Genomic DNA, 15,353 nt, shown 5'->3' on the forward strand with positions numbered 1-15,353 from the left:
TTGTTGGGCAATATATTTCTATATATATGTGAAACAATATTGAAAAACAAGACAAAGAGATAGATGCTTAATATTCGATGATCTACAGTATATATTGGGCAGGGATGAGTTATTCAAAAAAGAAAGGAAAGCTGTCAGAATTTAAATTGTGGAAAAAAAAATTGGATTAGATGTTGATGATTAGGAATTCACTGTTTTTACAACAGATTTGCTGAGTAAGAGTTGGGACTTGTTAAAATGGGAGTGAGCATTCAGAACCTGAGGCTGAAACGGCCAGGGTAAGGCTGGGAAAACTTTGTCATTTTAAAGCTGGCTTACAACATGGCCGAATGCCAAGTGGTTGTAAGTAGCAGTGTGAGAAAGTAATACTTTGTGAAATGATCATGACTCAAAATCCACGTGGGAATATATCAACTGTATAAAATGCAAATTATTTCCTTGAAAGCGAGGAAATAAGGGCAGTTTCAGAAATGTTTTCTTGTACTGCCATCTATTGTCAGGCACAGAGCTAAATCATATGTATGAATGGACACAAAATGCTGGAGTAACTCAGCGGGGCAGGCAGCATCTCTGGAGAGAGCTGAGTTATTACAGTATTTTGTGTCTATCTTTGGTTTAAACAGCATTTCCAGTTCCGTCCTACACCATATATATGAATCATGTACGCATATGAACCAGAAATTATGATGTGAATGGTGTTAAACTGTGAGGAGTAAACAATCCAGCAGTAATCTGTGCAGGAAATGTACATAGCAAAGATGTGGAGGAATCGAGAGCTGCAGTAAGTTGAATAGAGGATGGAAGCTTTCATTAAAGTTTAATAAACCAGGCTCAAATCTTGTTCTGAAGATAAACACAAAAAGCTGGAGTAACTCAGCAGGTCAGACAGTATCTCTGGAAAAAATAGGTGACTTTTTCAGGTTGAGACCCTCCTTCAGACATTAATATGAAGCAGGGTTAATTCCGAACGTCCTCTATTCCTTTTCTCCAGAGATACTGAGGTACTCCACCTTTTTGTGTCTATCTTCGGTTTAAACCAGCATCTGCAGTTCCTTCCAACTCAAATCATGTTCTATTTTAAATCTATATATTTTCCCTTTTATGTCTATAATAAAAGCCTTTTCTTAAACCTAGAATTTAAAAAATCTGTACAAAAGCTTACTCATTATATTTACCACCCCATCTATAAGGTAATGCATCCATCCAGAACCATGCTGAGGACTTCTTGTCCAAGGATTTGGTGGTTTCTAGAAAATAACCAGGGATTTTACCACATCACTCGATGGACTATTTTATTCTATGTAATCGTGTCATGGTTCATGTCATAAAAAAACTTTAAATACTTGTATTTATTTAGGACTGCTCACAACTTCAGGAAAATCTCTTGAAGCTCCACAGAATGTTGTACATAAATATAGAGACAAAAAAAAACACGACAAAAAAGCAATTGAATATTCAATATAGATTGATAAATTCACATTTGTAGTGCCCAACTTTAACAGATTATAAAGTGCTTTATTGACCAATTTTCTCCGCTGGGTTAGATTTTTATTTTATTTCGAAGAATAGTATTAACTAGTAATTGTAATTTTTAAATAGTAACCATCAATTTGTTTCTCCTGTGTGCTAAAGAATAAAGTTTGTGGACTTTGTGGAAATTTCAATGATGATCTTGAAGATGACTTAACATCAAAGGGGAACACCTTGCTGACCAACACTTTGGAATTTGGGAACTGCTGGAAATCCACACAGCTTTGCTCTGATACAGTAAATGAGATTTATCCATGTGATAACAATCCATATTGTTTGTCATGGGCGCAGAAGAGGTGCAACTTAATTCATAGCGCAATCTTTCAAGCGTGCCATAAAAAGGTAAAAGACAATGCATTTGAGATATAACGCATTTGATATATAATATGAAATGAGCTGCATTTCCATCATTCTTTTTCTGACTGTTACTTTATCAGGTTGATCCAATTCCATTTTATGATGCTTGTATTCAAGAAGCTTGTGCCTGTGATATGGAGGGAAAGTATCTTGGTTTCTGTACTGCTGTAGCTGTGTATGCAGAAGCTTGTAATAAAGCTGAAGTTTGTATTCGCTGGAGAACCCCTGAACTTTGTCGTAAGTGTAACCTTATGCATATTGAACAGACACAGTGGATTGAGGGATGACTCTACGACAGTGAGATCATCACCTCTTCTTGAACATGGTTCCAAATAAACGCAGGCAATTGTTTGTGCATTAAGTGATCAGTTACCTCCAGCCTCCATGTGATCAGCATTTTTCACTCATTTTTTTCTTAAATACAATTACTGTCCTATTCATCAAGGGCACGGCAGCACATTTTTAAAGTTCAGAACACCAATTGTTCACAATGCAACTGCTCCTGGCTCCTGCACATGTAACATGCTGACCAACAAGTAACATCACTATTTAAATCTGATACTCATTTCTGTTATCTTGAGCACAATTTATAACGACAGCAAACAAATAAACAATATTTTCTTTTTCATATTCCCACCTTTTTTTGCAGCTAATAATAGCGTGATCTTCACAGCTCACAGTGACTAGAGCCCAATTCTAAATTCCAGTGCTGTCTGTTTTCATGTTCTCCCTGTGACCACTGGGTTTCTTCTTGGTGCTCTGATTTCCATCCACATCCCAAAATGTGCTGCATTTTGGATTAAATGCCCTTTGTAAATTGTTCCACCTATTTTGATAAACTGTGGAATCCTGAGGAAGTTGATGGAAATGTGGAGAGAATTAAAAAAAATTGGAACAGGTGCTGAAATCATGCATAGAACACAAAGTGCTTGTGTAACTCAGCAGGTCAGGCAGTATCTCTGGAGAACATGAATGTCCATGTCCACCAGAGATGTTGCCTGACCCGTTGAGTTACTCTGACATTCACGTTCTATATTAAAAAAAGGGATGTGTGTAAATGGTAATGGATGGCTAGTGTGGACACAGTTGTCCAAAGAGCCTGTTTCTGTACTGTGTGACTCGAGGATGATAAGATCCCCTATCCTCTTCTTGAACAGGATGGGGAAGATACTTAGAGGCAATTGTTTGCGCATTAAATCGCAACATTTAAGAAACATTTGGACAGGTACATGGATAAGACAGGTTTGGACGGATAAGGGCCAAACACAGGTAGGTGGGACAAGTGTAGATGGGACATGTTGACACCGGGTGTGGCAGGTTGGGCCAAAGAGCCTGTTTCCACGCTGTAGAACTCTACGACCTTGTGAATGATCTGTGACCTCAAAATAATCAAAATCGTCACCGCTCTTTTTCTTACAAGTGATTACAGCCGTGTCAGTGAAAGGCAGATCAGCACTGCAGCACTTTTTAAATGTTCACACTCAGAACTTTTCACAGAACAATATCCCATTATTGGGTTCATTTGTAGATTTTTATTTGCAATTTGTAATAGGGGCCATCATCCAGCTTCCATCCTCTTTGTGTTCTCTGCCATTGGGAGTAAATGCATGTATCATCTTAACTCCTAATGTTGCTGCTGATCAACTTTATGTAACGGAGGAGGGCAGAGAAGAATGATTGTATCTCCTTTGCCTACCCCAGTAATATTTATTAACTGCAATAAAAACATTTGGGGAGGAACAAGATGAGTGTTAGTGAATGTTGGGATTGAAACTCTGCCAAGACAGACTTTGTCCAACAGTCCAGATTAAAGATCATCTTGCTTAAGTGTATTAAAGGAGCAATTAAAAATACCATTTTAAAATACTATTTCACATTACAGCTGTGTACTGTGACTATTATAATGCTCCCAATGAATGCAGCTGGCACTATCAGCCGTGTGGAACCATAACAACAAGAACATGTACCGGCCATTTCATCGGAAAGAAGTATTCGGCAATTCTTGAAGGTGCCGTATAGATTGTTTTCAAATTTCATGACCCATTCCAAAATGTTTTAAATTACTGTATCTAATGTAATATTAATTAATTTTTGTTATATTATTTGTACCTTTTGATAAAGATTTGTAAAGAATCCCAGTTTCTAACAATCAGTAATGCATAAGTAATATAGTTAGTGATTGACAGAGTAGATGAGTGGAGCCAGTGGATGTAATACATTTGGATTTCAATAAGGCTTTTGAAAAAGTCCAATAGTCAATAGTTATTAGTGCTTTATTTGTCACATATGCAACAGCACAGTGAAATTCATTTTGCATATATCACGCATATATCATTTTGCATATATCATACGCTGTTTGTGGCACCATTATTCAAAGTCCAAAGCTCGGTCCGCCTGCGTGCCCGATGTGCTCCAGCAGTTTCCGCGATGTCTCTCTCCTCTCTTCACCCGGCCATCTTTGTATCGTGGGTGCGCCTCCTGCAGCCTACCTGAAGGCACTGGAGGCATTACCCTAGTTCACCCTCCTATCAGTCCTTGCTCCACGGGATGACATCTGGAACTCCCTCCCGGTTATCCTGTCTGCCAAGCATTTGGGCGGGTTCCCAATCCCGTTGACAGCCAAGCCTTTGGTTGAGGTCCCGCCGACCATGAGGTCCTGCTGACCATGAGCCTTTGGGCAGACTAACGAGTCTTCGGTCCGGTTCCTGGACCCACCGGAGTCCTCAGCGGGTGAGTCGTCCTCCGAGGTCAGTCCGCAGAGGGCGAGTCGAGCCTGCTTGCCAGGAGCATCCCAGCCTGTTGCTTGCTGTCAATAACATAAGAGCACAGGAATCAAAGATAATATACAAATATGGATTGAAACCAATTATCAATCAGAATACAATGAGGGGGAATAGAAGACAAATTGTATAAATGAAATATTGTATATAATGAAATAATTTTATCACAGGGGTAAAGGAGTCTTGTTGTAATTATATGGGCCCTTGATGAATCCATGTCTAGAGTGATTATGTACAGTATTTAAGATAGGATGTACTTGCTGTGGGGTGGTGGGCTGCTCTAGAATGATAGGAGATGGCAAGCTTGGTGTGTGAGGACTGGTACAGTCAGCAGTGTAGAAGAATGGCAAATTTCATCGAAACGTACAAGATTATTTCGTAGCTCAACAGGCTGGATGCAAGGAAGACATATTATCTGACTGAGAAGTCTAGAACCAGAGGGCACAGTTTGAAAATAATGACAGGCAATTTAGGACTGAGATGGACAAATAATTCTTCATTCAGAGGGCACTGAACCGTTGGAGTTCTCTATCAAATGGTTAGATAATGCTATTTATTCATAGATTGTAAGAGTTCTGGACATTACAGAAATCAAACGATAAGATGATAGAGTTGGAAAATTACTCCAAGGTGGAAGATCATTCACAATCTTCATAAAAGAGCCGGTTCAAAGAATCAGGTGGACTGGTATTCCTACTTACATGCACAAGATGGCAGACAAGATGCAAAATCAACAAATATATCAATACTCTCTTGGTATTCCCTAATTTAGGCTCAGTTGTGGCAAAATCTAAGTGTTTCACTTTATTTAACTGGATTCAATGAATTGGATTTAAATTTTGTTTAATCACTGTTTTCATTGAGTTTTGTCACTGGTGGATCTGATTCTGTTGTTACTCAAAATATCCAGCATTCACAGAGTTCCTGTTTATCTTTATAGTGACTTTTACTTCTCAATGTTCAAGGTTGCTATGCCAAATGCCCAGAGAGTGCTCCTTATTTGGATGAAAATACAATGAAATGCGTTGCATTACCTCAGTGTACATGCTATTATGAGGGAAGGATATTGCAACCCGATGAAACTACAAGAAATGGTTGTGAAGAATGGTAAATTATTCAAAAGAGAGCATTTTATTTAATTCATCTTGATTCTTATGTTGAAAGCAATAATCTTGTCATGAAGGTGGGTCTGGAATCTTTTACACATTAAACTGTTCAGTTTAATGGTGTAATGGATTTCACTTAGTGTTTCATCGCCCTTTAAAGAAGAAAAGGTTTTTCTTTTAAACAGCAAACACACCAGATAAATATAAAAAATATATTTATCTTTGACAATGACCAAATTTTGATGGAAGTTTTATATTCTTGAATAAAAAATGTTTCTCGATTCATATTGAAGCACTAGATTATAAAATAGATATTTTGACAATTAAAAAAATACAGCCTGTACTAATTCCCAACTTCAAGATTCTCATTAGTTTTCAAACTCCTTCATATATTCAGTTCAGTTTCAGTTCAGTTTAGTTTAGTTTATTGTCATGTGTGCCAATGTACAGTGAAAAGTTTTTGTTGCATACAACCAGTCAGCAGAAATACAATATACAATTAAAATCGATCCATTTACAGAGTACAGACAAATGATAAGTGAATAACATTTAGTGCAAGGGAAAGCCAGCAAAGTCCGATCAAGGATAGTTTGAGGGTCATCAAAGCGGTAGATAGTAGTTCAGCACTGCTCTCTGGTTGTGGTAGGATGATTCAGTTGCCTGATAACAGCTGAGAAGAAATTGTCCCCAAATCTGGTAGTGTGCGTTTTCACTCTTCTATACCTTGGGAGAGGGGAAAAGAGGGAGTGGCCAGGGTGCGACTCGTCCTTTATTATGCATTATGATTTATTAAGATTAAGCATTTAATTTCCTTCAACTGCGTCTGTGATTTTGTTCTGCAATATCTACTTTTGTTAATTTTGATTCCTATAAGTAAAATCCCTCATAATTCTCCTTTGTTATGCGCTAACCTGCACTTTAAAAGCTTTGATAATGATTTCAGAGTTTGAACTGACCTTTCATTTTCTCTGCTGACTTAATGTCCATTGGTTACTCATAATTTTTAGAAAATATAACAGAGCAGTAGAGCAAATGTACAGGCCCTTTGGCCCATAATGTCTGTCAAACATGATGCCAGGTTAATCTTTTCTGCCTGTATATGATCTAGAACCCTCCATTCCCTGCATATCTATGTGCCGATCTAAAAACCTCTTAAACACCACTATTATATCTATTATATCTGTTGTATCTGTGGTGCATCACTATTGTATCTGTTACACCACCACCCCTAGCAGCACCTTACAGGCACCACAACTATTTCCTCTCTGGAAAAAAAGGTTCCAACTATCTACCCTATATATGCCTCTCAAAAGTTTACATACGTCTATCAGGTCTACCCTCAACCTCCGATGTCCGAGAAGAATCAAAGGATCCAAGTTTTTCCAAACTTTTGTTATAGATAATACCTTCTAATCCAGGCAGCATTCTGATGAGCCTCTTCTGCACCTTTTCCAAAGCCTCCACATCATTCTTGTAAACTACAAGAGTCAAGAGAGACTAGAAATAGAGATACAGCCTGGAAACAGGCCATTTTGGTCAGCAGAGTCCACAACAAACTGAATCACCCACTTACACTAGTTCTATGTTATTCCAGTTTCGCGTCCTACACACTAGCGGCAATTTACAGAAGCCAATTAACCGACAAAACTGCAGCCTAACCTAAGTTTTGAAAATCTGCAACATAACTTCCTGACTCTTATACTCGTTGTCCTAACAAATGTAGCACATCCTATGCCTTATTTATTCAAACTCATTCACCATGTGCAGCCACTTGTAGGCAGTTATGGACAACAATCAGGCGTTTTTGCAATATACAGTGGCTTGCAAAAGCATTCATACCCCTTGAACTTTTCCACATTTTGTCACGTTACAACCACAAACGTAAATGTATTTTATTGGGATTTTATGTGATAGACCAACACAAAGTGGTGCATAATTGTGAAGTGGAAGGAAAATGATACATGGTTTTCAAATTTTTTTACAAATAAAAAACTGAAAAGTTTGGCGTGCAAAAGTATTCAGCCCCCTGAGTCAATACTTTGTAGAACCACCTTTCGCTGCAATTACAGCTGCAAGTATTTTGGGGTATGTCTCTTCCAGCTTTGCACAGCTAGAGACTGAAATTTTTGCCTAATTATTCTTTGCAAAATAGCTCAAGCTCAGTCAGATTGGATGGAGAGCGTCTGTGAACAGCAATTTTCAAGTCTTGCCAGAGATTCTCAATTGGATTTAGGTCTGGACTTTGACTGGGCCATTCTAACACATGAATATGCTTTGATCTAAACCATTCCATTGTAGCTCTGGCTGTATGTTTAGGGTTGTTGTCCTGCTGGAAGGCAACCTACGCCCCAGTCTCAAGTCTTTTGCAGACTCTAACAGGTTTTCTTCCAAGATTGCCCTGTATTTGGCTCCATCCATCTTCCCATCAACTCTGACCAGCTTCCCTGTCCCTGCTGAAGAAAAGCATCCCCACAGCATGATGCTGCCACCACCATGTTTCACAGTGGGGATGGTGTGTTCAGGGTGATGTGCAGTGTTAGTTTTCCGCCACACATAGCGTTTTGCATTTAGGCCAAAAACTTCGATTTTGGTCTCATCTGACCAGAGCACCTTCCTCCACATGTTTGCTGTGTCCCCCTCATAGCTTGTGGCAAACTGCAAACGGGACTTCTTATGGCTTTTTTTCAACAATGGCTTTCTTCTTGCCACTTTTCCATAAAGGCCCGATTTGTGGAGTGCACGACTAATAGTTGTCCTGTGGACAGATTCTCCCACCTGAGCTGTGGATCGCTGCAGCTCCTCCAGAGTTACCATGGGCCTCTTGGCTGCTTCTCTGATCAATGCTCTCCTTGCCCGGCCTGTCAGTTTAGGTGGACGGCCATGTCTTGGTAGGTTTGCAGTTGTGCCATACTCTTTCCATTTTTGGATGATGGATTGAACAGTGCTCCGTGAGATGTTCAAAGCTTGGGATTTTTTTTATAACCTAACCCTGCTTTAAACTTCCCCACAACTTTATCCCTGACCTGTCTGGTGTGTTCCTTGGGCTTCGTGATGCTGTTTGTTCACTAATGTTCTCTAACAAACCTCTAAGGCCTTCACAGAACAGCTGTATTTATACTGAGATTAGATTACACACAAGTGGACTCTATTTACTAATTAGGTGACTTCTGAAGGCAATTGGTTGCACTGGATTTTATTTAGGGGTATCAGAGTAAAGGGGGCTGAATACTTTTGCACGACACACTTTTCAGTTTTTTTATTTGTAAAAGATTTGAAAACTATGTATCATTTTCCTTCCACTTCACAATTATGCGCCACTTTGTGTTGGTCTATCACATAAAATCCCAATAAAATACATTTACGTTTGTGGTTGTAACGTGACAAAATGTGGAAAAGTTCAAGGGGTATGAATACTTTTGCAAGCCACTGTATGTGTTTACAAACCTGAATTCCATGAATAAGCCAGTTCTATATCCAAACTACCAAGCCACCGTGAATCCCTTGCATGTTAATATTCTGGATCAGTGTACCACGAGGAACTTTATTAGAAGCCTACTAAAATTGATGTAAACATCCCTGCCCTACCCTCATTTATCATCTGCTCAAAGCCTCATTCAAGTTAGTAAAATATGACCTGCCACAGGCAAAATGATGCAGATCCTCCCCAATTATCTCATTCCCTTCCTATTGCGAGTAAATCCTAGCTCGAAGAATCCTTCCTAATAATTTCCCAAGCATTGATGTGAGGCTCTGGCTTATAATTTCTATATCTACTTCTCTTCTTAACAAAAGAACATTGGCTTCTCTCCAGTTCTTTGGGATCGTGCCTGTGGCGAGAGAGGATATAAAATTTGTGTCAAGTACCTGCAATCGTATCTTTTTGTTTCTCTCAATAACCTGAGATTGATTCCATCGGGCTCAGGGGATTTATCCACCTTAATACTTTAATATTAAGGTGAATAAAGAGACTAATCTCAAAGAGCCCCCAGCATGTTAGTTTTCCCTACACTGTTCTCACTATCCTCTATGTAGTTAATATAAATATCTATTTTGAGTCATTTGTAGTTTTAATATCTTGTTTGTTTTACAGTATGTGCCAAGATGGAATCACTACGTGCCAACGTAAGTAACTTTGTTTAGCATTCACTTGTTCATAGACCAAAATTATGGAATTAATTATCATATTTAAGATCATATTAATATTGATCTTGTCAACAATGCAATAATAATGTTATTATCAATTAACCTGAATGTTTCAAAAATACTTTCCAAATACTAATTAGCTATCAAATAAATCTACAGCAAAAATAATACAAATGAGTTGATAGCATTGCAGTAGTTGTATATTTCTCTACTAAGATCCCGTTCTATCTTTTGGTTCTCTATTTCTCCATCAATGTTTGCAAGGAAATCCATGATAAACATGAACAAGGAATGAACCACACCAAATAATCATACCATAATTCTTGTGTTGTTGTGTTTCTTCTGCTGAAGTTGTGGCAGATAAACTTGACCATAAACAGTTTATGCTAATGTCAATTTAAATCACTACATGTCACTTCTTATTCACGCTCTCATATCACAAATGCACCCATTCTTTTGAAGGATCAACACATCTGTGATGTTTTTGTTTATTTATTTGTGGCATGAGTATTGACAGCGAAGTCAACATTTAAGGCCAAGAAATCCAGCAATGGGAACAGCCATATTTCCAGGCCAATTGGAGTAAATGTGAGAGGGGATTTATTTAGGTGGTGGTGCTCTCATTGCAGTTATCATTTTAGTTAGTAGAGGCCATAGGTTTTGGAGATATTATCGCAGGGGTTTTAGTGAGCCACCTGCAACTTCCAACATAACTATAGTGGTCTTATACATGGCAGATTGTTTGTGTTCTGAATGCAATGAAGTATATTAATGTAAATTCCCAGGCTCAACAGGGAATGGAGCGTTAGAAAGCAACCATCCAAATTATACTGGAGTTCGTCAGTAATCTGATTAATCACTTGGAACCAACCAAATAATAAAAAATCATAAACACAGTAATAATACAGAATAAAACTTGACTTCTCCCATTGGTCATTTTGACTCAGTTCATTCAATCGGCATTTTCTCCTGAAATGGATATGGGATATCAGCTTTATTCCCCAGCATGAAGCACAATAGCAGTTGAGTCACCTGGAGATTTATGTCGCACTCTGATTGAGATAACACATTTTTTGTACCTCATGTGAAACAATGTACCTCATATAAAACAATGCTTATACTTCTGCTTAATAAGAGCTAGTCAAATGTCTCAAATTAATTAGGACTCCTGCTTTATTGTGTGTATATTTATTACAACAGGAACAACAACCACAACTGCTACAACAACAGTCACAACACCATCGACAACCACAATTTCTTCAACCACCATTACAGGTAAAGACATCTTAGTTTTCTATTTTAATAAAGAATCAGATTTGAAAATGAATGCCACAATCTTGGCTGAATATTTCAATTTTACCAGATGAAAGTGGCTTAAATCTCAGTGTGCAAAGTTGCAGTAACTGTGAATACTTATGACTTAACAATTTAAACTTAAATTAGGTTTGTGTTATTCCCATGAATATCTCGTACCCAAGTCAACTTCGACAATGCCAGACATTTAAGATGCCAAGACCAACTTATCTGCCTGCACATAATCCATAACTCATGTATAGCCATGTACTTGCCTCCACCATCACCCCCAACAGAAGATTCCAAGCACAAAGCTCCCTGTGTACCTGCCTTGCACATCAGCTTTAACCTTAAGATAATATTTGTATGCGCTCTCGCATTTAACTTTTCCATCCTGGGAAACAATTCGGACTATCTATCTATGCCTCTTATAATTTTATATACTTTTATCAGATCTCTCCTCAACCTCAGCCATTCCAGAGAAAACAAGCTTTGAAATATTCAGCTGTTGAATTACTAAGAAAATCATCTCTAACTTTAAATATAGAAACCTAGAAAATAGGTACAAGAGTAGGCCATTCGGATCTTCGAGCCAACACCACCATTCAATATGATCATGGCTGATCATCCTAAACCTGTCCCTCGTATCTGCTTTCTCCCCATATCCCTTGATCCATTAGCTTTAAGAGCAATATCTAACTCTCTTTTGCAAACATACAGTGAATTGGCCTCCACTGCCATCAGTTGCGGAAAATTCCACAGATTCACAACTGTCTGGGTGAACACTTTGCTAAGGTTGTAAACATTTCAAGACGCTCAAGCTTCCTTATAAGTTCACTATATTGTGAATGTATTTACTGCAAATGCTCTATACACTTTGATTATTGCACTATCATGGTGTAGTTTACTTTGAAAAACTGGTAATTTATTGTACATTTTATTTTGCTGTTGATACATCTATGGTGCCTGTAAAGCTGCAGCAAGCAAGAATTTTACTGTACTAGTTCCTATATGGTCCATATGACAAATAAGACACTCTTGCTATTTCTTAACTGGAAGGGAAATGCTCTGAGTGCTTTGACCTTCTCAGTCACCTGATAACCAAATTACATGTATTTGATGGTAACTTCCATCAGCATAAAACATAAAATATATAGATAAATAGGTGGCAACAAGATGATGCAACTGCATCATTCCGAGTGTTTTGGGAATCTTAGATTCATGCTTACATATTTCTATGCATTGGATTGCAAATATTGAGTGATCAGGACTTTTCTTTATGGAGGCATGTATCATAATCAGAATCAACATCATACTTGGCTAATAAAGTATTATTATGTTTTGCACTACAACTGGTCTATGCGGCTCTACCAGCTATCTACAAATGGAAAGACATGTAGTAGTCTAGTATGCCCAAAAACTGCATTTATGATTAAGAAAAGAACACTTGGTACAACATTTTAATAAAATGTGCCAGCACATGAATTCCTATTAAAGGTTTCTCAACTGCATACCAATTCATTTTGACATTCATCTTGCCGGCAATGGTTAAATATATATATTTTTCTTTGTCTAGAAACAACACCAACAACTGAGACCACTACTAGCATTACATCAGGTTAGTAACATCACCTATTAATCATATTAGCTTATCCTTCTGTACCTGCATGCTCTGTTAAGTAAAGCGCTATACTTCATTCTTCCCTGTTCATAGTTTTGCTGCTAAAATTGAAAGTTTCTCATTGTGAAAGTATGCGACAGTCTATGTGGTTGTGACTATCAGCAGTATTTTTTAAAAGAGCATTGAGCTTTCAATAGACATGGATAACAATTTTCAGCAGCAGTGCCTTTTCAGAGAAAAGATTCTTCCCTATGCTCAGGAGACTTTAAATCTGAGAGCATTTGCTCATGGATATGTTAGTCTATGTTCCAAAATACATACTCGTTAGTAAAATTGTGATGAGTTGCAATGTGCTGTGCATTAGGACTGTGAACATTTGGAAGAGCAGGAATCAATATTTTTCTTCAGAAAAGTATATTTTCTTGATCCATCTTCATTCTATTTGATAGACAGTGATAGATATCACTGTTGAGGTGGATACAAATGCACTGAAAAGTTCAGAATCTAATGGATCACATCTTAACAAAATGATGAGCAAAGGAGACAGCAGAATTTGGCTCAATTTCTCCATGGAATATTTCTAAAATTCAGCCTACTCTCTGAAAATGTGCTGTCATACAGAAGCTGATTATGGACTCTTACAATTCAATTTTACTTTCTCACCAGGAACAACACCAACAACATCTTCAACAACTGGCACAACTGAATCCACCACAACAGGTGAGTCAATCCACTTTCTGTAAACAGTGGCAAATCTTAAGACAACCATGTCAACATTTCTAACAGCAGCTCTGTGACTTACCTATTCTGAATTCTCTGCTTACATTATTGACGTACAAGGTGAAAATATACATGTCAAGAGTTTAATGATTGGCTCAATACAATTATACCAAGTTATGATGTAATCTTCAAAATGCTTTGGAATTGTGGATTAACTGAGTTGGAACAGAAACAAGGCACCGCCAATGCTGGATTACACAAATTGACATAAAGTGCTGAAGTAACCAGTGGGTCAGGCAGCATCTCGGGAGAACATGGATAAATGTTGTTTAGGATTGGCACTAAAATGACCAGCTGCTGATTGACAAAGAGAAAGAAATGAGGCAGTCCAACTTTGTTATGCGATGAATAAAATAACACCTGAATAAATGTTTTAATAAAAGGTGCCAGCTCATGTGCTTCGGTTCAAGGTTTCTAAAATGCGTACCAATTGACCTAGCTGTCTTGATTTAATATAATATTTTCTTCTCCAGAAACTACGCCAACCACATCATCAACTGAGACCACAACCAGCACTACATCAGGTAATGTCAAAATAAATCTCTGTATTTCCCTCTTGCCTGTTCATGGTGTTGCCGCATACATTTAATAATTCTCACTCGGAAAATAGGAGGACACCTTCTGAAATAAAAAGGGCCTTGTAATTCTTCATGATATCCACAATTGAAGTGTCAAGAGTGTAGGATTGTAGCAGCAACGCAAACCCTCCGACATGATTCTACGATGAAGGAAATGACAACAGTAAAACAATTTATTAAAATGTGGCTGCTAATGAATTCCTGTTGGAGGTTACTTTACTTGGTACCAATTCCTCTTGGCTGCCTTGGTTGAACATAGCATTCTTTTCTTTCACTAGAAACAACATCAACATCAACAACAGGGACCACTACAAGCACTACATCAGGTTAGTAACAACATCTGCCAAACACCTGGAGAGAACCAACACGGTAAAAGGGATAGCGTGCAAACTCCACACAGACAGCACGAGAAACCAGGATAGCAAGCGGGTCTCTGGCGCGATGTGGGTCTCTGGCGCGATGTGGCTGCAGCTCTTGCAATTAAAATCATAAACATGCTTGTACTCTCACTCCAGGAACAACGCCAACAACATATTCGACAACTGGCACAACTGAGTCCACCACCAGTTCCACAACAGGTGAGTTAAACCACTTTCAGTAATCAGTGACAATTCTTAAGCCAATGCGTCAACACTTCTAAGCGCAGGTTCCTGGCATACTTCTTGCATCTTTTCTAACATTATTGAGATAGATGATGCAAACATACATGTCAATTTTCAATGTTTGCCTCAAATCAATTATATCAAGTTATGATGTAATCATAGATAAAAACATAGGAAATGTGGAAGAACATGAGTTTATTGCTTCTCATTTCCACATATACTCAGCAGTAACAAGCAAAAGCGTAATTATAACCTCCATATTTTGTGCAGGTTCTGGATCATGTCATTTTTGGATATGAAAACATAAATGCACATTGTTTTCGGAAACATCACACACTAATATAATGTCAACTCAAAATCGTTTTCATCAAATGATCCAATTCAGGAATTCCTGTTGCAGATTCAATACTGCATACCTATTTATCTTGGCTGCCTTAGTTGACCATAGCATTATTTTCTTTCACCAGAAACACCAACTACATTAACAACTGGGACCACTACCAGCACTACAACAGGTTAGTAACAATATCTATCAACTACCTGGAGGCCAGCCCCACTGTAAA

At 38.1% G+C, this 15,353-nt stretch overlaps 1 protein-coding gene across 14 annotated transcripts in view; it reads left to right on the top strand.

Moving 5' to 3' along the window:
• LOC129707992 (mucin-2-like) overlaps positions 1-15,353 on the top strand; it is an 85,587-nt gene that overhangs the window by 28,246 nt on the left and 41,988 nt on the right. For 12 of the 14 annotated variants that reach the window (XM_055653528.1, XM_055653529.1, XM_055653530.1 and 9 more), the window contains exons 25-36: positions 1,633-1,872; positions 1,968-2,124; positions 3,770-3,895; positions 5,633-5,774; positions 9,864-9,895; positions 11,117-11,191; positions 12,786-12,827; positions 13,497-13,550; positions 14,084-14,134; positions 14,467-14,514; positions 14,704-14,766; positions 15,258-15,305. In XM_055653528.1, the coding sequence (XP_055509503.1) occupies positions 1,633-1,872; positions 1,968-2,124; positions 3,770-3,895; positions 5,633-5,774; positions 9,864-9,895; positions 11,117-11,191; positions 12,786-12,827; positions 13,497-13,550; positions 14,084-14,134; positions 14,467-14,514; positions 14,704-14,766; positions 15,258-15,305 (1,078 nt within the window). The remainder of the gene's footprint in view (positions 1-1,632; positions 1,873-1,967; positions 2,125-3,769; positions 3,896-5,632; positions 5,775-9,863; positions 9,896-11,116; positions 11,192-12,785; positions 12,828-13,496; positions 13,551-14,083; positions 14,135-14,466; positions 14,515-14,703; positions 14,767-15,257; positions 15,306-15,353) is intronic. The other 2 variants (XM_055653533.1, XM_055653535.1) reach the window with 2 other exon arrangements.

Source organism: Leucoraja erinacea, chromosome 22 (assembly GCF_028641065.1).
Source record: "Leucoraja erinacea ecotype New England chromosome 22, Leri_hhj_1, whole genome shotgun sequence".
NCBI classification, from domain to species: domain Eukaryota; kingdom Metazoa; phylum Chordata; class Chondrichthyes; order Rajiformes; family Rajidae; genus Leucoraja; species Leucoraja erinaceus.